The sequence below is a fragment of the Pteronotus mesoamericanus genome, unplaced genomic scaffold (assembly GCF_021234165.1).
Source record: "Pteronotus mesoamericanus isolate MK-2021 breed Mesoamerican mustached bat unplaced genomic scaffold, CSHL_Meso_final contig_116, whole genome shotgun sequence".
NCBI lineage: Eukaryota > Metazoa > Chordata > Mammalia > Chiroptera > Mormoopidae > Pteronotus > Pteronotus mesoamericanus.
Window position 1 is genome coordinate 11,140,376 of NW_026555027.1, and position 23,677 is coordinate 11,164,052.

The 23,677-nt window shown below is 46.8% G+C and overlaps 1 protein-coding gene across 1 annotated transcript in view; it reads left to right on the forward strand.

Moving 5' to 3' along the window:
- DIP2A (disco interacting protein 2 homolog A) overlaps positions 1-23,677 on the forward strand; it is a 109,276-nt gene that overhangs the window by 64,422 nt on the left and 21,177 nt on the right. Inside the window, exons 9-22 of the mRNA XM_054579434.1 lie at positions 728-819; positions 3,985-4,095; positions 5,507-5,630; positions 5,896-6,005; positions 6,457-6,559; positions 8,019-8,083; positions 8,336-8,429; positions 9,598-9,717; positions 11,318-11,432; positions 12,551-12,690; positions 15,221-15,357; positions 15,843-15,923; positions 16,389-16,516; positions 18,932-19,046. Of these exons, the coding sequence (XP_054435409.1) occupies positions 728-819; positions 3,985-4,095; positions 5,507-5,630; positions 5,896-6,005; positions 6,457-6,559; positions 8,019-8,083; positions 8,336-8,429; positions 9,598-9,717; positions 11,318-11,432; positions 12,551-12,690; positions 15,221-15,357; positions 15,843-15,923; positions 16,389-16,516; positions 18,932-19,046 (1,535 nt within the window). The remainder of the gene's footprint in view (positions 1-727; positions 820-3,984; positions 4,096-5,506; positions 5,631-5,895; positions 6,006-6,456; positions 6,560-8,018; positions 8,084-8,335; positions 8,430-9,597; positions 9,718-11,317; positions 11,433-12,550; positions 12,691-15,220; positions 15,358-15,842; positions 15,924-16,388; positions 16,517-18,931; positions 19,047-23,677) is intronic.

A 23,677-nucleotide genomic window follows, 5' to 3' on the forward strand; every position in this document is an offset into this window, starting at 1 on the left:
TCCAGACACCGGCAATTCTCTTTACTTCTCCTGAGTCTCTTCTCTCACCTTCCTTAGTGAGGCTCTTCTTTGCTGAGCATTCACTAGTGCTGGGTGCTGAATATAGAGACTGCGTGCCAGGGGGAAGTGCGTTGGGCAGGATCTCACAGGGCTGAGGGCTGGATCTTGAGGGTCTCGATGCACCACTCCAGCAGCTGTGGCTCTGGACAGTTACTAACGTCTCCCTGTCTTGTCTTGAGGGAAAGTGGAGACAAAGATTGGGCCCACCTCATGAACTGTTGTAAAGACTATATGAGCTATAAGGGATGTAATTGAGAAAATGCATTCACAATCCAGTGTTGATTGAAAAAAGCAGGGTGGAGTGTGTTCTCATTTCTTGAAAATTCCAAATATATGTGGGTGTGTATGTGTGTGCATATATATATGTGTGTTATAGATACATATACATAACAAAGGATGCTAATTTTTTTTGTGCTGGCTTTTATATATTCTAAATTTTCTATAATGAAATTCTATATTATTTTAGCATCAAGAAACAAATCTGTAAGTTGTCTTTAAGAGAAAACTGAAGTTCGTTACAGCATTGTGCAAAATAGTTATCACTTGGAATCTACCTGAATTTTTAGTAATTAAGTAATGGTACATTATGGGGTATTATAATTGTTACATTAAAATGTTAATTATTAGTTTAAGTTTCACATTGCTTAGTATTTTTATTTTATTTTAGGCAAACTTTGGAGTCGGAGTTTAAAACTAGCTTATACTCTTCTTAATAAACTGACTAGTAAGAATGAACCACTACTTAAACCTGGAGACAGAGTAAGTAACTGGAATGTAACTTTATTGGAGTGAGCAAATACACAAACTCTAAAAATTGGTTGCATTGAAATCAGTATTTTATCAGTGGCTAGACTTATAGCGTTAATACAAGGGATTTAAAGTCAGCATGAAAAAAATATTAAATATGGGAAAAGTTTGTGATGAAGTAGATAAAATAATGGTTCTTTTTATTCTCATTGCTTATCCACTGATCCTTCAACTTCTTTTATCTTTGACTTCATATATGTTGATTTTAATAAAAATATTAATATCATATATTAATAGATGTTCAATTTCCAAAGCTTAAGTTTTATGAGGAGACAACTTTACTTTGAAATGCTCTGTGCTTTATATTCATCTCCTTCCCTGTTCTGTGTGGCCAGGCCGCTCCCTCTTACCTGCCTGCCCAGATGGAATGCGGAGGAGGTTGGTGGCTTAGGTCCTTGTCGTACACTGCCCCAGTGGCCATATGAGGCTATTTAAATTAATCAAAATTAAGTAAAATGAAAAAGTTAGTTCCCTAGTCACAGGAGCCACATTTCAATTGGATAGCTTGTAAATAGAACGTTTTCATCATTGTAGAAAGTTCTATTGGACAGCATTGCTCTTGGAAAGTGAACCAAACTTGAGGCACCTTGGTATACCACGAGGTCCAGCATGGAAAACTGGAGAACATGGTGAAAAATCAATATACCAGTGAAATCCCCTAGTGAATAAAGTTTCCTAGGTTCAGATCATTCAACAATGAAACTGTCAGTTGACAAACAGACAGAATTTCAGGGCAAAGAAATGAAAGAAAAAGGAAAGGGGAAGCGGGGTTGGGAGGAAAAGGCAACTTGGAGGAAAGCTAGATACAGAAAATAAATGCTCAGAAAATTAGTATTAATACTCCTAGAGTCTATGATGAAGAAAAATAAATCAAGAAAAATATGCTAATTTGAAAGACCAAGAGATGGAAGGGAAAATAGTGCAAAAACTTGAATTGATCAGGAAGCCCAACACCTGACTAACAGCAGTTCCAGGAAGAGAAAGAAAATAGAGAGTAGAAAATGTTCCGTGATAATAATAATGCAAGGCAATGTTTTGGAGCTGAAGAGCATATGCGTCAAAGTGAAAGAACCTGCAGTGAACACAGTAGCCCCACAAAATGCACGTGAGCACATAAGCACGTTACTGCACGAGGGTGCAGAGCCTGTGTGGGAAAGCAGGATGTATGCAGGGGGTCAAACTGGAGGAGATCAGCAGCACTTTAGGAGTTCAGAGGGATTCTGATTTTAACCTACGGTTCCATTCCCAAAGATTCAACCAATGTAAGGATGGGGTAACCATTTTCAGACACACAGGACTCAAAAAATACTGGACTCTCGAGCACTCTTCCTTGGAAAGTTCCTAGGGGATGTGCGTCAGCTGAACGAGTGAGTGGGGCTCAAACAGCAGTGCCGCAGGGCAGTCCCGGGTACTGCTAGCAGCAGGCCAGGGGCAGCCCAGCCAGGACGAGGATGACAGAGGATCCTGAACGGGAGTGGGGCTGGTCTGCAAGCTGCTGAGAAAACTTGTGAGTTCTCTCGGCTGGTCGGTTATTTGAAAAATACTATTGATAGATATTTACATACACAGTAGGGTGTTTTAGAGCACAATGGCCCGTGCATAGGTAGAGAGCAGAGCCAGTAGGGATGCTGGTAGCTGACGCCATCAAAAGAAAGGAGATGTATACCTGGCTGTGAAAGTGCAAACTGAACAAGAATGATGCTTTATGATGTGTTGTGCTTTAAAGTGAGTCCGAAGGAATCCCTGATTGATGTTGTAGTTTAAAATGAATATAGAATAATTAATTTATTTTTCTTAAAGAGAATTCTTGCAAGGACAAAGAATTCCAGATTACTTTCTTGACTTGCTATAGAATCCACATAATTAATTATAAAAAGATTGACAAGATCACAGTTAGTTGGTTATCAGAGATGGGTGGCAAATTTATCCTCCTGTATATCAATAATATGCTTTGTACAAGTGAACAAACACAGCTCATTCATAACAGATTCTCTATACCAAACATCTAGTCACAAGGCTACAGGTCACAATTTTGAGACAGCCACTATTTACATCAACGTCAGAAGGAGAGCTTTGCCCTTTCAACAAGCTAACTTGTTAGAACTTGATTAAATTTACAGAATATATGTAGATATAGCTTAAATTTTGCTTTATGAAGTGAGCAGTTATTAGTTATCCATTGTTTTGTGTTCAGAGACCTTTGTTAATAGTCTACTCAAATAATATTCTGAGTTACCACTGTGGCTTCAAGCACACTTGCTACACTATTTGTGCCTTACACAAATCTTACTTCATAAATAGATTTTCATTTAATCAGATTATTAGCAAATGGAAGTTGGAATGATGGTATAAGAGAAAGGGGTAGAAGAAGAGGGATAAAGGTTCTATGATAACAGGAAATAAAATTAGTACCTAAATATTTTTAAAAAGATAAAACACAGCAGTGTAAGCATGATATTTGAAAATAGTAAACAGCAAAAGGAAGATGTAAAACCTTTTAAGAGCGCTTGCCTTGGGGAGTGAGGAAGGGTAAGGCAGGGGGTGGTATTGCTTTTCATTAGTGCTTTCTTGGGCCATTTTAAATTCTGTGTTTCAAATATTTTGATGAAAATGTAAGATAGATAAACATAGAACATACACTTTAAACAGTAGCACGTGGTGACCAGATGGGAAGACCCCATGGGGAGATCTGTTCCTAAAACTTTGGTGTTAGGATTTTTTCTTTTGGAAGGTATTTTAGTTTAATTTGATATCTTGTTCGCTTTTCATGCTGATGTAGGTGTTTTTCACCTGAGCTGATTGATAGTAGGGGCCAGTCAGTCCGTGAGTGGCTGCTGCCCAGGTGGTCAGGGTGGACGGGCACAGCCAGACCTGTGCTGGGCCGTCTTTACATCCAGAAACCTAAAGTTATTTTGTTGTATGTGGAGTACAGACCTCAATAGAAAAACTATTTGTTAAAAGTTATATGGTTGAGGAAATTTAAGAACCAAGAATTAATCCCAAGATCATAAAATAACCTCAGTGTCTCAATTCCATCTAATCAGCAGATACTCTAAAAGTTGGGAAGGCGGAGTCATTCTCCAGTCGATTCCATGGTTGTTCTTTGTGCTGCTGTAGGTGGCGCTGGTGTTCCCGAACAGTGACCCTGTGATGTTCATGGTTGCCTTTTATGGATGTCTCCTGGCAGAGCTGGTTCCTGTCCCCATAGAAGTGCCGTTAACAAGAAAGGTAGCAAACTGGGCCCCGGCCATGGGTTCAGGTTCCATGAGGTTTTATTATGAAGCTGGCGCATCAGTTCTGGGGCACCTTACTCTTCATGCTTCATAGGGAGTGATCAGTAGGTGTAATTTTGTTTACAAATACTCTTTTTTAATGTAACTTGTTGGTGAGAAGGGGCACTTAGAACAGCTGTAGCTCTAGCTATTATAGCACCTGTTTGAAACTGAGCATTTTTTCCTCTGATAAGTAGAATTTGTTACTTTTTTCCAAAACCACATGTTTATTGATAGCAAGTTTCACTTCTTGGGAATAAATCATTAGTGATGCAGCTCGCTCCTCAGTGATAGTTTTGAATATATGGGGTAGAAATGTTCTTGGGTTTCTGTTTGCGTACACAGCAGGCAGTTTTTGTTACCTACGTGATTACTGTGGGGGCTTCGCATGGCCTAGGCAGCTGTTAACATTTTACGTTATAAAGGTTATTAACCTATTGAAAAGGCCATTTTAGGCGTAGACTAGGCATGCGTTTTAGAAAATCAGTTTTCTATTAAAACCCAGTATTCAGGCAGCTGCTAATGTGAAGATTGTCAATAACAAATATTCAGGAATCTCAAAAGTCAAGTCTGCAAATAAACCTGGTACATTTCAACAGATACTATATGATGACAGATATTTGAGTACAGGGATTCAGAGGGAAAAACTAGAGATTTGTTAAATTTACAAGAAGAAAATGATAACATGTCACTGAGGGACATATGTAAAAAATGACCTGACTAAAAGGAACTGTGCATTCCTGTGTGGAAATAATTAGTATTGTTAAGATCAGGCCTCCCCAGATTAACCTGTAAATTTCAAACACAAATCAAGTGGAAATTTCATTGTTTTTTGAGTTTATTAAAATGCTGCTGTCATTTGCAAGAAAAAACTTTGAGAAATTAGTTTGTTGTCTGAACTTTGTTTCACTGCAAAAAAAAATGCATCTTTTAAATTTAAAAAGTGTTATTTTCTTTTCATGAAAATACAGTATTTGGCAGCGAATTTCAACCTTTTTCATCTCATTGCACATATAAACTAATTATTAAAATTCTGTGGCACACCAAAAAATATATTTTTTGCTGATCTGACCAGAAAATGGGTATAATTTTGATTCATTCACACCAGGGAGCTGTTGTTTTTTGGCTGTTACCATTTTTTAATTTGATAGTTTAAGGGAAATGAGGACAATGCCCCTGGCTAAGTTGTCAGGTATTGCATGTTTTGTAGTTCTTGGTGGTGCACCAGTTGAAAATTGCTGGTATACAGAATTGAGTTGTCCTAGAAGGTTTACAAGGGGTGGATAAAAGCACTCTGTGTTCTGTGTGTGGGCCTGTGTATGGAGGTCCTGTGCCACCTCACTCCCGCCTCGCTCTGTCTTGTGCAGGATGCTGGCAGCCAGCAGATCGGGTTTCTGCTGGGCAGCTGTGGCGTTGCCCTGGCCCTGACCACGGACGCTTGTCAGAAAGGCCTACCCAAGGCACAGACTGGAGAGGTGGCAGCTTTCAAAGGTGGGCCCCTGAGGGCAAGGGGAGTCAGCGTTCTGGGTTAAACTGTGTCCTCCGGTACTTTTCTAGCAGTTAAACTTACAGAGGCTGGAGTCTTCAGCAAAGGTAAAGTCTTGGATTGAGGCCTTGGTGAATCTTGCTTCTTACCTGGGTCAGGGTCTAGACCTCTGCTATTTAAGATGAATTGAGTCAGAATTAAATTTGAGACCTGAGACATCTGTTCCTCTGACACTCACGTGTGCTGTGTCCCTCGGCTGCCCCCTCACAGGCTGGCCCCCCCTCACCTGGCTGGTGATCGATGGGAAGCATCTGACCAAGCCCCCCAAGGACTGGCACCCGTTGGCCCAGGATGAAGGACCCAGGACCGCCTACATAGAGGTAATGACCTCTTCTACCAGGGCGCAGACTTTAGGCCCCACTGGTTAGGTCTTGTTTTCACACGAATATGAGCTGCTGAGTTTTAGTTCACAGGCTAAAACTTACGTTTTATCTTCAGCCCAGTGAAGTGTCATATGGAAACTTCCTCAGATCCTTTCAGTTTCACTCTTTCCTAATCCCCCCTCGCTGGCTCCCCGGGCGGGGCGGGGGTGTGGACAGGTATGAGGGAGCCTGCGTGCACTGCTGCCCTCAGCACCTGCTCAGAATGAGTCCTGACTTCATCAGAGGGTGTCGCTTCAAGTGTCGGGGCGTAAACCAGTCTGACGGGCTGGTCGATGAAGGAGAGATGGCAGGCAGCTTCTTCTCTCTGAAACCTGGCAGCCTCCATTCTCTCTGCCATGGCCTCCAGAAGCATCACATAATGGCTTTTTTCCCCCTTGAAATCTTTCAGTATAAAACCAGCAAAGAAGGCAGCACAGTGGGGATCACGGTGTCCCACGCGTCCCTGCTGGCGCAGTGCCGGGCCCTGACCCAGGCGTGTGGCTACTCGGAAGGTAAGGGCGTGTGCGATGGCTGTTGCAGCTGTGCACAGGCACCTGGGAACTGTCGCCGAGGGTGTCGGATCCACCCCTGTGCAGGACCTGCCCTCTAATCTGGGTCATTCCAGGTGCTGGGCATACTCAGGGCTCTGCTTGCGCTGGATGAGTGGGCCCTTTTCAATAAATGCACATGTGTGTTGATTTTATGGAATGTGAATTCTACTTCCCACCAGTTCACCAATGCCCAGTGGGCTGGTTCAACCTACAGCAGAGCTGAGGGGCAGTGCATTTTCTTCTTGGGACACACTTCTCTATTTGCTGTTTTATGTGCCTGTGGTTTAGGGTTAAGCTGTCCTGCATACAAATATGCAGATGGAATCTTACAGTCACAGGTTGTCTCTTGGTAGTGCCACGTGTCCTGTTAAATAGTAGATAGTTAACTTGGAGAACTATTATTCCAAAAACTATAAAGACACATACACGGTAGTTTTCTTTGCATTACATTATGTGAACAAAACTAGAAAGTGAATCGTGTGGTATGTTTAAATATCTAAAATATGGATGTTGAAATCAAGGGGTTGTGGAAGGCACAGCTGAACACTGCAGTAGAGATTTGGAAGGTACGGATTTCAGATATGTTCAAGGGCCTGAATCATTTTTTAAAAATTAGACCTGTCACTCATGTCTCATGGTTTTCAGCCCCAGTGCTGACCTTATGTCTGTCACCTATAGTTGGCTGCTTAGCTGATCAGGGAGCTTGTACAGCATGCTTATTCAGAGTGCAGCAGCATCCTGGCATATGAACCCAACTCCCCGTATTCACCAGGGGCATTTCTCCGTGTGGCTCACTAGGGCTTGCTGTGGCCTTCCGTGAGGGACCAGATTTGCCTCTAGCCCCAGGCCCTGTCCCCTGCCCAGTGTGAGGTCTGTAGCCAGGTCCCTCAGAGGACCCAGCCAGGCACTCTGCGTTCAGGCTGTGCTGGAAACCTGGGGACTCCTGTCCACTCCTGCTCCCTACGAGTCATAGCCTCTGGCAGAGAAAACGGGCAGGAGAGAAGGGGCGTAACATGAGCGTCATGTGATGTTTCTCGAAGATGCAGGATAATGGCCGTGGGTGTGACAAATGGGAGAACTGGGTGTAAAGGTGAGAAGAGCGAGCACCCATAACAGTCATCACCCACAGTCTGACTGAAATGTGTGACAGCCTCATGCAGCCTCTCAGACTGTTCCTTGGTTTTCAGACTAGCATAGCTGTCAGTTGTAATCCAAAAATTGTATGACCTACTTTTATGTTTTCTCAGTAATTTGAATAGATAACCAAGGTTATTGGTTAAGTAGTGCATGGTATTTGGAAATGCTGTATGTTTCCTAAAACTCTTATATGTCAATGTGGTCATCTCAGAGTTTCTCTAAAAGTGCATGTGACTTGTGAAGAGGTTCACTCAGTGGTTTAACCATCTTTGTCCACTTTCAGCTGAAACACTAACAAATGTGCTGGATTTCAAAAGGGATGCTGGTCTGTGGCATGGAGTGTTAACAGTGAGTGTTGATGCTAAATGATCTAATTGTTGGAATGAGGGATTTCTAATGTTTCATATCAATATATGACACGAAACCCTACTTTTTAGGTGATGTAATTAATCCTTAGTCCTGCTGATTCATGGGACCAATGTATCTGAACTGAAATAGTGTTGTGCGCACTGATGTTACCTTTGCTGCTTTCGGCATGGTTAATGCTCTGCAGTCTGGACATGGAGTGAGGCCTGCCCTGAGCACCTGTGTCTTTCACAGAGCGTCATGAACAAGATGCACGTGATCAGCATCCCGTATGCACTGATGAAGGTGAACCCGCTCTCCTGGATTCAGAAAGTGTGTTTGTATAAAGGTAAAGGAAGTAGCATCATTTCTTGATTCATTGTTCATTAAAGAAGTCTTTTTGAATTAATCTTTGGTGATTAAGAAAAAAATAAATCACACATACAGAATTGTACATGTGGGCTAAGGAGTCCTGGCAGCCAGCGTGCACCATGACCAGGTCTTAGACTCGTCTGTGGTGGCCTTGACTCACCAGTGCTGGTTGCAGGCTGTCGGCTATCATGACCTATGTGTGTAAGACCTGGGCCTGACCCGTGTGTACAAGGCCTGACCTGTATATGTGAGGCCTGGCCACCCTGCATGGAGAACTGTTCAGTGACAGCTCTTTTCTGCAAGGACCATAGGCTCCTCATTTTATTCTCTTAGAATTTTCCTTCCAATCACATCAATTCTTAGTATTTGAGATGGTTTTAATTTGAAGTTAGGGCCTGTCAAGCTACCAGCAGCAAAGCTGTTTATTCAGGCAAAGCCGTCTTTGAGCAGTGGGACTGTCAGCGGGGCCTTGCCTGGCCCTCCACCTTCAGCTGGTGACCCCTGCAGTCCAGGCAGCCCTGTGGCTCTGCTTGGGCGGAGCTTTGGGACACCTTCAGTAACCCCAGAGCGTGGGCCTAGGGTCCTTGTTCAGACTGAGTCGTCCTCGGTACCCTGTTTCCTTTGCCACCTGTGCGGACAGCACTGCCAGTTACCGAGTGTGGTCATGGGCCGTGTGCTCTGGTGGACCGTCTCTGTTCATCCCACTTTACTGAGGAAGATTGACGCCTGGTGTGGGGGTTGGCAGGTGCTGCCCACTAGCATGGCCAGGATTGAAGGCTGAGCCTGTCTGCTCACAGCCTTGGACTCCTGAGGCTTCTGCTGGCCACACAGCTACATGCATTGGCATCTTGGGGAGGCTTGGATGGGACAGAAGAGGCAGATATGGAAAGAGCAAGATAGAGCTTTCTGAGAGAAAATCAAAGTTGAAAATGGATCTGAGTTTACATTATCTAAACCAGACCTCAAAATTGATTTTAAGCAAAACAGGTTAGGGTGGGCTAAACTACGCGTGAAACGCAGGGAATGTGTGGCCTGAAATACAGGCTGTGTGTCCGCTCCTGCGTGTGCACCACGGCTGGCAGCAGGTACTGCCTGTGGATCTGTATAATGTGGGGTGTCACCTTCACGTCTGTGTCGCCCTGCAGCCCAGACAGCGCTGGTGAAGTCCCGTGACATGCACTGGTCTCTCCTGGCTCAGCGAGGTCAGCGGGACGTCAGCCTCAGCTCACTGCGCATGCTGATCGTGGCTGACGGCGCTAACCCCTGTGAGTAAGCCCCTGACCAGGGCTGGGCCCGTGGTGTCCCCAGAACAGTGAAAGTGGGTGTCTTGTGATGGTCTCTACCATGTCCCCTCTTGTTGGTGACCCGTTGGTATATCTCATGCAAGTTTTTTAGCCACTAAATTTGAAAGTGATTTTGATACAGTTGAGAGAAGGTATACGCCTAAAAGAGTCATTTTTCTTGAGCAGTGACCAGAACTTGGATGCGAGTTGGGAGCTTCATGAGCTCCTTGGCCTGGTGCCCCGCTCCAGCCCCTACACGGCCCAGCGGCCCCACGTCCTCCTGGTGCAAACTCCCCTTGTGTGCCGCCGCCTACCCCAGACTCTGGGCCCGAGAGTAGCTGCTTGCTGGGGGCCATGCAGGGCCTGCCACAGGGCATCTTCTGGGGAGCCTTAGTGGACCTTTGGAGGGTTTCGCACAGAACCATTGACTAGAGTCTGGCCTGTCGTCGGATCCCCTGTCCAGCATGACCCTACCACCCCTGAGTACCTGTGCTCCTGGGTATCCTGTTGCTCAGGAGATTACCTCGCCTTCTAGCACCTCAAAGCCTCTAGTTTCCTCCATCCACACCCGAATTCAGTGAGGTCCCTACGTCCTGCCTACAAAACACTTGTTTACTGCCCGCTTCTCTGCCGCTTCACTGTGCCCCTGGCCGCGCTGCTTGTCTTCTTGAGGTCAAGTGCCCACTTCTCAGATGACACTCCTCTGCCATGCCTTCACTCTGCCCCCATCCCCATCTCCTCCCCCCTCCCCGACCCCCCCTGCCCCATCAGCAAGCCCCTCCCAGGCCGGCATCCCCTGCGCTCTCTGCAGACCTCAGGTCCCTGCACACCAGTTCCCCTAGCACACTGACTGATCTGGATTGCTTTGTCCTCTGCCGTGCCCTGGTGCCCGGCACCAGGCTGCGTGCAAGGGCACCAGAAAATAGGCCCTTTCTTTTCCTCAGGCTTCTCTGCAGCAGTGGGCTGGAGGTTCATGGTACAGCCTTGGGGTCCTGTGCAGACAGTACCCAGCCTCCTGGGAACTGAGTTTTCACATTGGTGGCGCCCCAGACTGCGGCCAGGGCGACACCAGGGGACAGAGTGTGGGCTGCCTTGCCAGGAGAGGTGTGGGAATGTCGCTGGGCAAGCGCTTCTTTGATCCGGGTGCGCACCTGCACCTGGGGCCTGGCGTGGTGGAAGGTTCCGCTTCATAAACGCACCTCAGTCACATCCCACTGTCCAGACCTTTGAGGACGTGGGGTATGGCCGCGTGGAACAGGGAGGCAGGGCTGGCCAGGAGTTAGATCTCAGAACCAACACAGAAGTTAAAAAGAGGTTTTCTGTGAGAAATTCCCAACTCCTGTTGATTCGAAAAGATGCGGTATTTCCATGGAAACAGCCCAGTCCTCACTATTCCGCATGAGGCTTTTGCCTTTCTGTGTTGTGACAGCATCTTAGATGTTATGGCTGTTTAAACGTGAAATGGGTGGAAGGAAAGCTTGTGCAGCCTCCGGGCTTGTGGCTGCAGTGCTCGTCTGCCCCGCGTACTAGTAGTTACCACCAGCCTTGCAGTTACTCTCATGTCCCTCTCTGTTCCACGCAGGGTCCATATCCTCCTGTGATGCCTTCCTCAATGTCTTCCAGTCCAGAGGCCTGAGGCCGGAGGTCATCTGTCCTTGCGCCAGTTCCCCTGAGGCACTAACAGTTGCCATCCGGAGGTAACTTAATTACTTGTGTCTTGTAAAGACTTCTTACTCTTACTGCTGAATTACCTTCAATACCAAATGCGGTTAATTTGTTTCTGAGCAGTAGCCACCGTGAAGCAGTGCCCCATCCAGTGCCAGTTTCCCAAGCTGTTTGCACAGTAACCGGCACCCCAGCACCGTCCTGGGGCAGAGGTGTGCCCCTGGGCCACTTTGTCTGCCTGGGTTGTCTCTCGCCTGCCCTGTGGCTCCTGTCCACAGCTGCCCCAGCCAGCATCCTGGGGCAGGGGCAGTGGTCTCATGGCTGAGGGCATCTTCAACTCCATTGTTAGAAAATTAATCTCAGTTGTGGTGCACCATTCATGTTCCTACGTTCCCAGTGTGTGCTTTTATGTGCAAGCATTAAGTAACTCTAAAATGTTAATAATTATTTAGCATTAAAAAATAACATCTTTATCCTTCACAAACCATGAAGTATTCTTTTTTCCTTTGTTCAGTGTAGCTTTTTCTTACTGGGAACAATAATGACCTTTATTTCTCAGTGTTGTATTTCAAATTAACCGATGCTGCATAACAAATTACTCCCGAACTTGGTGGCTTGGAACAGCAACAGCCAGTTTTTATCTCTCATGCTTTCTGTGGTCGGGACTTTGGTGCTGCCTTGCAGTTGGACGCTGTCCGCACTGGGTCAGGGTTGGGGGAGCTGCGGGCATGGCTTCCTGTGTGGGGCTCAGCACCTCTCCCTCAGGTCTCTGGAGTGGGCTGCTCAGGGCTCCCCTACGTTTTGTTGTTCTGCTCACCTGGCTGCCCAGGGCTCCCAGGGAGTCTCCCACGACAAGCAGGCGGAAGCTGGATTACCTTTTATGACCTCCCTTGGAGGTCACGTAGCATCATTTCCACCACCACCACAGGCCCACCAGGTGGAGGGAGGAGCGTCGCAGCCCCACTGCGGAGAAGAGCCTGGGATACGGAGGGGGTGGCGTCTCTGGGAAACAGTCTGCCACGCGCAGTGCTGCAGCCAGCGCCCTCACAGTGTGCTGCGGAGCAGGGCCTGTGGAGCAGCACCCTCCTGCAGCAGGCGGGGTGGGCCCCGTCCAGCTTCCTGTGTCAGTTAATCTAGTTCTGTTTCCTAGGCCGCCTGACCTGGGAGGACCTCCCCCAAGAAAGGCTGTGCTGTCGATGAACGGCCTTAGTTACGGTGTGATCCGAGTTGACACCGAAGAAAAACTGTCAGTCCTCACCGTTCAGGATGTTGGTCAGGTGATGCCTGGAGGTAAGGGAGGCACCTGGAATTGTCTTGTCCTTTGATTACCAGGACTAAGAGTATGCCAGCCCCAGGCTGTGTAGGCGTGATATGGAAGTGCACACAAGTAAAAGATTTCTTAACAGGGTTTTTCTATGTGAATTGGGGTTTTAATTTATAACATTTTTTCAGTTTTTTGCCTCCTTTTGTAGTAAGTTTGCAGTTGAGCTACCACACAAGAGTGTGTTGTGGCCTGTGCATCTGACTTCCAGTTCTAGTATTCGGGGTGATGGCGACAGCAGCTGACAGTGCTGCCAGCACAGTCTCCATACTTCACACAGAGCGCGGCGCACACGCCGCTGGGCCCGTTGTGTCTGAGTAACGTGGTGGTTGGATTATCTCAGTAAGTCAGCGAGTACCCATATGTTAGCAGTGGGACCTTCAGTCAAGGTTCACAGAAATCCTTGCAGGTTCCAGAAGGGCCGTGTAGGTCATCCTGCGCATCACGTCCCGTGGGCCTGACTAGCTCCTGAGCTGTTGGAGGCTCCCCTGCCACCCCCGAGGCCGTGCAGTGAGGAGAGGGTGACGGAGCCGTCTCCCTGCACTTCTTCAGGCAAGGCCACCTGGAGTGACGCTGGTGCAGAGTTTCACATGGAGCATCAGGAGCAGAGCTAGGCTCCACAGGCCCCCGTGACAGTTGTGAGTTGGAGGATGCTCTGTTTGTGCTATTCTGAGGTCCCCCCTTGTTGTAGCAGCCCTGCAGCTGCGCCCGTTCCCCTCCTTGCCATGCCGGCCCTTCTGTGGTTCACTGGCAGCTGTCCTGACCAACACTGGTGACTTCTAGAGACAGATTCTCATTCTCAGTCAGTCACTCTTATCCCATGCTGCTGTATCTGCATAGGAGGCGGCAGGGTCTGCAGGCTGCCCAGCATCCTGGTCCTTGTGTTTGCTGGTCTGCCTCCACCGGCGGCCCGTGCGCAGGACGCGAGCCGCCCGGGCGTGGTGCCAGCTGCTGCAGAGGGGAGCCCACAGCAGGGAGGTCTGAGCCTGCAACTGTGGAGATGTTGGGACTCTTAAGAACAGCCTGGAAATTCACATTTTATTTCTAGTTACATACACTTTAGCAAAATGAAATATTTTTTCCTTTCGATAATTGTGACATAAATATAGATTTGTTAGTCATATAGTAATTTGAACATAAGGATGAAACATTTTACAAAGAGCAAAGTTTGGGAGTCTTACATATTTTTAGTAGTTCTGAGGAGAGCACAGTAACTATTTAGAAGCTTGGTGAAATACAGTCTTGGTGATTTTTCTGAATGAAAAAATAAGGGACTTTTCATAGTAGTGTCTTGTTTTTTACTAGTAAATTGTGGAACGAGGTGGACTGTGTGTGTGCAGTGCTCCCCTGGGTGTGTGTGTGTGCGCGCGGCGCTCTCCTACGGATGTGTGTGCGTGGTATTCTCAGGTGTGCACGCGCGCGTGTGCATGCGTGGTGCTCCCCTGGGTGTGTGTGCGTGGTGCTCCCCTAGGTGGCGTTTGTTAGCCAAGACACTTGAAGACTGTGCTTTTAGCAGGTCTACAGCCTCCGCTCTATTAACCCCACTGGGTTTGTGTTGAAGTGGATTTTGACTTTTTGTGCCTTTTTGTAATTTAAATTGACTGTCTGTCCTCATGTGAGTGTCTGGACATGAGCTGAGGGCCACCTGCCCAGTGAGATACATGAATGCCCCCTCCTTTAATGAACGTCCCCAATGTTCGCTCTGCTGAGGCTTTGGCTGCTTTGTGCGCAAATGGAAATAAATGACTAATTGCCTTCCCGTAATTTTTCCTTGTTTCCCATCTTTGGAGATGAGAATATATTAGGAAGAAAACTCATCAAGGGGCAAAGGAAAGACAAAGCCTCCAGGAGTGCAGCCTGTTTAATTCATACTGAGTGACTGAGTTTTGCTTGCTGGACCACTGCACGTCCTGGTGTGAATTTTGCTCTATTGTTGGAGACTGTTTCTGGATGCCTGCTCTGTGGTAGGGTTGGGGGGCCGCAGTGACCACACAGGCGAGGTCCCCAGTGCTGAGGAACAGGGAGCAGGCAGGAGCATCAGGTAGGGGTGATGCTTAGGAAAACAGAACAGGGATAATCGGGCTGTGAAAGGGGCCACGCTGAGGCCTGCATGACAGGAAGGGGCCTGGTCCAAGTGGGGTCTCTCGGGCTCTGGAGCAGGAGCCAGCCTCTGAGCAGACGTGCAAGATGGTGCCCATCGGCACCCAGGTCAGCCGACGTCTCAAATGGGTGCAGGAGAGTCCTGCAGAGCCTGCACATCTGCTTAGCACAGGGGAGGTCACGCCGAGCTGTTCCATCACCTCACCCTGGTGTGCGTCAGACACAGACACGGGCGAGTGGAGTGTATCCGATACCCGCCAGAGAGCTCATTGTAAGAACGTGCTTCACATGCGATGTTTTGTTTCCATGACTGTGAATGTGGCAGCAAGTAGACTGTTGTGGATGGTCCACTTCAGTGTACTTATGCTTTTGCGGGGTTTTTTGTCCGTTTCTTTTTAGCCAATGTATGTGTTGTGAAGGTAGATGGCACCCCGTTTCTCTGTAAAACTGATGAGGTTGGAGAGATATGTGTTGACTCCAGCGCCACGGGCACAGCTTACTACGGGCTACTCGGGATCACAAAGAACGTCTTTGAGGTTTGCACTTTTGTTGAAATTCAGTTCTGAGAGCGTCCATGGGGCACAGTGGGTGGTGGGCCAGCCCCCTTGGTGCCAGCTGTGCTGGGTCAGCTCTGAGTCAGGGCGCCCTGGCCGCTCCAATTTTAGGATGGGAGTTGAGGCTGCGCAGACAAGCCAGTGCTCTGTGTGCTGGCGTTGTGGGGGTGCTGGGAGAGCCCAGCGAGCCCTTGCTCCTCTGGGCCAGGCACGGGGAGCATGGGGATGAAGGGATAAAGCAGGGACACAGGCCTGTGGGGGCCATGCTCTGCCCCGGGGGCCCAGAGACTCCTGCCCTGGGGTAGCCCCTTCCCCTCGGGAAACACGGGCAGCAGCCCCACCTGAGGACCCGCACCCTGGCTGTCAGGCACTGTGAGCGCCGGGCTCCCCCGCCAGCCCCTGGCTCCTGGCCTGTTGGTTAATTATCATGGACCTCAGCCTCCTGTTCCCCTGTCCGCTCTGTGCAGACTGTCCCGGTCACTGCAGGAGGAGCACCCGTCTCCGACAGGCCGTTCACCAGGACGGGGCTTCTGGGCTTCATCGGGCCTGTGAGTAGTCCTGCCACCAGGACCTGGGTCCCCCGTGGGCTCACCCCTCGGGAGGGGGTGTGCCAGCATGTGGCTGGCACTTAGAGGCCAGAACGTTGCGCTGCACCCCACAGTGCACAGGACAACACCCATCAGAGCACTGTCAGTCCAGAATGTCACTGATGCCGAGTTTGGGACCCTGCCTGTAGTCCTGTAGCACTCAGAGTGCTTTACAAACTTCACCTACAACCGTGTTCCCACATCTGACCTTTCTCATGCCACTCCCTCCTTGGATGCCCTTTGGTCCCCACCTGAGCCCACCGGGCCATAGGGCCCCTTCATCCCACAGTTGCCCTGCCCTGAATTTTGCCTGTCACCTTGTGCATGGGGCCTTGGTCTGAGCATACTCCCAGCTCCTCATAGCAGGGCCTGGCCCACAGGGCTTTCCTGTGTGTCCCAAGTCCTGACCAGCTTCGTTGCCTTCAGGATAACCTGGTCTTCGTCGTGGGCAAGCTGGATGGGCTGATGGTGGTTGGAGTTCGCAGACACAATGCGGACGACATCGTGGCCACGGCGTTGGCTGTGGAGCCCATGAAGTTTGTCTACAGAGGCAGGTGATGCGCTGCGGGTCCCTGTGCTGTGGCTTTAGGTCCTTTCTCCACTTAAGGTTGGAAGAATCTCTTTACAATGGAAGGAAAGCTCAGTAATTTGAATAAGCAAACCTAAAAATTCCTGTTCGTCAGAGAAATCTCACTAAGAAAAGGATGGCACTTGCAGATTAGGGACAGCAGAGTCAGTGCCCTCACTGTCCCCAGGCTGCCCAGCATTGGTCCTTTTGAGATCATGCAGCCTGAATGTGTCACTGGGCACAGCGACCAGCACCGACACCGCAGAGGGAGCCGTGTGCGCGACCTCACAGAGGCAGATGGAACACCCCGCGCCGTGTTCTCTGCAAGCGGCAGAGGCCAGCTGTTTTTCTCCTAAGGTTTAGCGAGACATGCAGAGACCCTGCCTTCCTCCTGGGGTAGAATCAGTCCAAGCTTCCGAATGCATCAGGCAACACTTTAAAGATTTTCATCTCCATTGAGCAAATAAGTGAACCCCTGACCTAGGCCCTGGTGACTGAGGGCAAGGAGAGGAAACCCTGTCCAGCTACTGAGCTCTTTGTCCTGTGGGAAGTAGCCCCTTCTCCTAGGTGGCCCACTTAGCTGACTGAATTGTTAAATTTTAGTCTCCTGAGGAGGTGCTTTTATTACTCGCACTAGGGTACCCATGAGCCTGGCCAGATCCTGCCTTAAATATACCTTGAAGAAATCATTAGGGAATTCTGCCAAATTGTGGGTCAGCGTGGGCTGCTGGCTGTCCCCAGGAAAGGATGGTGGGCGTGGAATAACCGCCCAGGAGAGACCAGCAGGGTAGTCCTGTGGGTGTGTGCCGCCTAGAGCATCCCAGGACATCACTGCCTGTCTCCACGGTAGGAACTGGGTACGCTGCTGGTACAGGCGCCCACGGGCAGCGCCAGGACAGCCCATACCTCTTCTGGGGGAGATTACAGAGACTGCTCCTTGCGTGGCCATCAGAACCTGATGGTACCTGGAGATGAAGGCCCCGCTCTGAGCAGGTGCCAGATGAGCTGATGCCAGCCAGGGTGATTGGCTGGAATGTGGGGCAGTTGCTCTGCAAGCAGACAGCGTAGCTTGCCTGTCCCCACTAGGGAAGAGCTTGAGGACCACAACCATCTTGAAATAGAACTACAGCCAATTGAGCTACTGAGATACTAGAAACATGAAATGAGATTAAGAAACCAGAACAGTTGTGTACACAAAGAATGCAATAGATGGAATAAATAGGATAGATACAGCTAGAGAAAGAACTGATGAACTGGAAAGTCAGAGTAAGAAAATACTCCAGAGGTAAAGAAATAGGAGGTTTTAAAGAAAAATTAAGAGAGATGGAGAGAGGGGAAGAAGGGCTGGCAATCCAGGTGTCAGACTCCAGAGAGAGGAGCGAGTGCCTGCAGAGCAGGGAGCTGGGACTCTCTGCTTGAGGAGGGTGCGCACTGTGGGTTTGGTGATATCTCAGCAGACACGGGACCAGGCAGAGCGCACTGAACTTTCCCGTACTGGACTCATGGGAGAGGCTGACAGTGCAATAATGTTTTTATGTTTTTAAAAGGAACTTTTAAGCTAGGTTTTGCATTTATCCAAAATGTCTCTTAATTGTGCACTTGGAATAAAAATATTCATGAGTCTATATGTTTCATAAGTATGGTCACTAAAAGATCCTTTCTGTGAAAATACTTTCAGATGAGGTACTAGGAAACACATTCAGGAAATGCTACAAGATGTATGAAAGTAAGGAAAATTTAATTCTGCGTAAAGTTTGTTGTATAAAAGAGTGTGTATGCACACACATGTGCAGGCATGCAAACCAGCCAAAGGAAAAAAGGAGAAGGTAGGTTTATAAAGGCCCAGGATTAGAACTTCAGATGTGCCAGCTTGGTGGTTTGATGGGGAGAACAGCTTCTTGTCTTACAGGAAAGAGGTGTATCATCTTAAGTGTAAAAGAAGGAGGCAACCCAGAGAAAAGGAGAACATGTTGAAATTCTTAAAAGTAAGATGGGAGACACAAGTCCAGTAAACACAAGCAGATTAATTCAGTGAGAGGCAGATTTAATCAGTTGGATTAAAAATATAATTCATAGAACTTTTAGACAAAGATTTTTGTACAAAGAAATGAGTCACATTATTAACATTACATTGAGGAAAATTTTAAACTCTGTGCCTGGTGGTTTTGGATTGCACCAGAGTCCTCTGGTTTTAGTGAAGTTTCAGTCACATTTGAGGAGATTTGTGACTGGTTACTTTTTAAATTCTCAACAAGATTAGTGATGGTTCCTTTTTAAAGTCCACTGTTTGGTTGACTCTAAACACTAGCACTTCTGCATCTTCCTTTCAAGTGAGAAGAGGTGTCTACATCCCCTTCGCATCCTTTGCCGGATGGTCACTGTTGTCCTTGCCCTCTCCCAGGATCGCTGTGTTCTCCGTGACGGTGCTTCATGACGACCGCATCGTGCTGGTGGCCGAGCAGCGGCCAGACGCCTCCGAGGAGGACAGCTTCCAGTGGATGAGCCGCGTGCTGCAGGTGGGTGCGGGGGCGTGCTCCTCCTCCTGCCTGTCTCTCGGTGTGTGGCCCAGGCGAGTCCGCAGGTCCCAGCCTTCCCCGTGTCCTTCCTTCAGAGCAGGCGGTGAGTCTGCTCTCGCTTTGTGTTTGAAATGCCTTCACCTTTATGTAACCACGCTGAGAAGGCTGGCTGTCCAGTTGCCCCACGCTTACTCATGGGGATGATTTGTTGATACTCATAGCTTCCAGGGCTCCTTCTTCACACTGTGCTGCCCACACGTGGTAGACACTAAATAAACATGTAATTTGTGAGGAGGCGGAGGAAACAGCATTTGAAACTATGTAATCTGTGCGGGGGTTACTGTGTCCTTGTTATCTAATAGCCCCATAAAGCTGTTGTCAACTAGAATGGTTTTAATTGAAAATATCGCCTAGGTTTGGCATGGGCTGACCTGCAGGATGGACTGTGAGAAATGAACACTTGTCTACTGCTGCACCAGTTATTTTCCAACATTTTATTATGAAAATTTTCAAACATACAGTGAAGCTGAAAGAATTACAGTGTGAATTCCTAGTACCCAGTTCTAGGTTCTGCAGTGGTTGCAGGTTGTAACCAGCAGCGCTGACACTTGCTTATGGCGCACCTGTCCCTCTGCCTGCTCTGCCTGCTCCTCTGGGCATGTCATACTGTGTTGCATGGCAGCCACCCTCCCCTCTACACCTGGGCATCCTGCTCTTTGGGTATTGAATGCAGTTTAACATACTCTTTTTTGGTGGGAAGGAGTAGAATTTACATTCAGTAAAGTACACAAATCTTAAATGGAGGGTTTTCTGGTCAACTTTATTGAATGTAATTTACATACAAAATGTGGCAAAAGTAGGTTAACAGTTTGTGTGGAAAATAATACAATAATAAATAATAATAAAAGAATAAACTTTTGTGTACACACAGATGTAAATCTACTTTTGCCCAGCCCTGTATAGAATGAGTCCATTTTTAAATTGCAAGTTGATGACTTATGTTAGATGGATGCACCCAGGTAGCTGCTGTGCCATGATAACTACGATACAGAACATTTCCGTCTCTCTAGCAGGTTCTCCTGTGCCCCCCCGGCAGGCAGCCCCCAGCCCTCACCTCCACCCTGGCCGCCCAGCCCGGTCTGTCTGTCACAGCCGGTGAACTTCTCCTTCCTGCCCTAGACGTGCTCTGTGAATGGGATCACGTGGGTGGCTTCTCTCCCTTCCCTGCCCTCAGCATAATGTTTCAGAGAGTCTTTGTATTGTGTGGATCAGTTTATTCCCTTTCATTGCTGAGTTGTGTTCCTTTTTATATATTCGCATCATGATGGACATGTGGGTTGTTACTTTTTGACTTTTGTAAGTGGATAATAGTGTACAAATCTGTGGGTGAATTTTAGCTCTGGCGGCACTTTAGGGATGCTCTGTGGTGACCCGACACCTCCAGGTCACTTGCGTGCAGTCGTGAGCGGCCCCCACGGCCGCCTGAGAAAGGAAGCTTGTACGGAGCAGGCGTAGTCCAAAGGGCACTGCCCACATGGCCGGGAGCGCAGGGAGCCCTGAGCGTCATGGCCGTTCACAGTGTTTATTTTTAATAAAAGTTTTAGTGCTTTATTATGGAATGTTTCTAATACACCAAACATAAAAAGAAGAGTATAACAACCCCTATGCTCTTAGTGCCCTGCATCAACAATTGTCAGCCCAAGTCCCAGCTGCCCGCCCCCCGCCCTTTCTCCCTCAGGAGTGTTCCCATGCAAGTCCCAGGCATCGCATCATTTTATCTGTATAGATTTTAGTATTTATTTCTTTACAAATAAATATCATTATCACATCTTAAAATTAACAATAATTTCTTTTTAAATATTGTTTTGTTGAGGGATGATTGACATGTAACGTTAGTCCAAGGTGGGCAACGTAATGATTTGATATTTGTCCACATTGTGAAATGATCACCACAGTTCAGTCTAGTTAGAATCACCACACATATTTACAATTGTTTTCTTGTGATGAGAACTTTTAAGATCTATTCTTTTAAGCATCTTTCACGTATACAATACAGTGTTACTAACTACAGTCACCATGTTGTACGTTACATTCCAGGACTTAATATAACTGAAAAAGTCTGTACCTTTTGACATACTTTACCCATTCCACCCACCTCCCACCTCCTGTCTTTGACCAGTCTGTTCTGTGTATCTATGAACTTGGCTTATTTTTGGTTTTATTTTAGATAGCACATATATCTGAGATGATACTGTAATTGTCCTTCTCTATTTAACTTGTTTCTCTTAGGCTGATGCCCTCCAGGTTCATCCATTCATATAGCTGGAAAGGGCAAGCTCTTAGCCTTTCTAATGGTTGGATAACATTCCATTGTATATACATTCCACGTTTTCTTTCCTTTTTAAAATTTTACTAGTTTTCTATTTCTGCAATAACAAATTACAAAGAATGTAGTGGCTTAAAACAATACAGGTATATTTTTGTACATTTCTGGAGGTCAGTTCCAACACAGGTCTTACTGGACTAAGATCAAGGCACCGGCATGGCTGTGTTCCCCCCAGGAGAGTATCTGTTTCTTGCCTTTTTCAGCTCCTAAGGCTGCCTCCATATCTTGGCTGCTGGCTCTCACCCTGCATTTTGAAAGCCAGTCGCATAGCCTCTCTCCACCACTGCGTCCTTAGTCACAGCTCTCTCTGACTGTCCACATTGTCTTTATCCGTTCATCCGTCGATGGATACTTAGGTTGTTTTCACTGGTTGGCTATTGTAAATAATGCTGCAATAAACATGGGGTGCATATATCTTTTCGAGTTAGTGTTTATGTTTTCTTCAGATAAATACCCAAAAGTGGAATTGCTGGATCATACGGAAGTTCTATTTTCAATTTTTTGAGGAATTTTCATACTCTTTTTCCATAGTGGCCACAGCAGTTTACAATCCCACCGACAGTGCAGGAGGGTTCCCTTTTCTCCACATCCTTACCTACACTCATTTGTTGATTTATGGATGGTGGCCATTCTGACTGGTGTAAGGTGATATCTCCTTGTAGTTTTACTTTGCACTTCTCTGATGGTTAGTGAGGCTGTGCATCTTTTCATATATATCTGTTGGCCATCTATATGTCTCTTTGGAAAAATATCTATTCAGATCTTCTGTCCATTTTTTAATTTGTTTGAGGTATTTTTGTTTTGTTTTGTTGCTGTTGAGTTTCCTCTGCTATGCAGAAGCTTATTACTTTGATGTAGTTCCTCTGCTTGTATTTTTCAGGTGGTGTTGTCTTTTTGGATTTGTTGTCAAATCCAAAAAATCATCGCCAAGGCCTATGTCAAGGAGCTTACTGCCTATGTTTTCTCCTAGCTTTGTTGCTTCAGGTCTTACATGGTTTCAAGTCTTTCATCCATTTGGAGTTTGTTTTTATGCAAGCCAGTGGCCTAGATTCATTATTTTACATGGGTATGTCCAGTTTTTCCAACACCATTTATTGAAGAAATCTTGGCTTCTGTGTTTTAAATCACTTGACCAGGTAAGTGTGGGTTTATTTCTGAGTGCTCTCTCTGTTCCATTGATCTGTGTGTCCGTTTTTATGCCAGTACCATGCTATTTGATCACTGTAGCTTTGTAGTATAGTTTGAAATCAGGGAGTGTGATGCTTCCAGCTTTGTTCTTCCTTTTCCTTTGCTGTGGCTATTCAGGCTGTTTTGTGGTTCTCTACAAGTTTTAGGATTGTTCTGTCTTTGTGAAAAATGCTGTTTAAATTTTGATTGGGATTACATTGAATCTGTCAATGGCTTTGGGTAGTATGGACATTTTAAGAATATTCTTTTAATCCATGAACATGGAATATCTTTCTACTCATTTGGGTCTTACTCAGTTTCTTTCATTAGTGTTTTATAGTTTTCAGTGTATAGGCTTTTACCTCCTTGGCTAAATTTTTTCCTAGGTATTTTATTCTTTTTGATGCAGTTGTAAATGGGATTATTTTCTTAATTTCTCTTTCTGATTTTTCATTGTTAGTGTTTAGAGATGCAACAGATTTTTGTATATTGCTTTTGCATCCTGAAATTTTACTGAATCTGGTATTTCTAATTGTTTTTTTTTGAAGGAGTTTGTAGTATTTACTATTTATAATGGTATCTTGAAATAGGAATGATTTTTTTTAAAAGGTTTTATTTATTTATTTTTAGAGAGGGGAAGAGAGGGAGAGAGTTGCATTTTGCATGCCCCCTGCTGGGGACCTGGCCTGCAACCTGGGCATGTGCCCTGACTGGGAATTGGACCAGCAACCCTTTGCTTTACAGGCTGGCACTCAACTCACTGAGCCACACCAGCCAGGGCCCTTTTTTGTTTTTTTAATTATTTATTTATTTTTAGAGAGCGGGGAGGGAGAAAGAGAAGGAGAGAAACATTGATCGGTTGCCTCTTGCACACCCCCAACTGGGGACCTGGCCCACAACCCAGGTGTGCACCCTACCTGGAATCAAACCAGCGACCTTTTGGTCCCCAGGCCAGCACTGTTTCTTATCTTAGAAGAAAAGCTTTCAGCTTTTCACTCTTGTCTGTGATATTAGCAGTGGACTTGTCATGTAGGGCCTTTACTATGTTGAGCTACGTTCCCTTTATCCTCACTTTGTT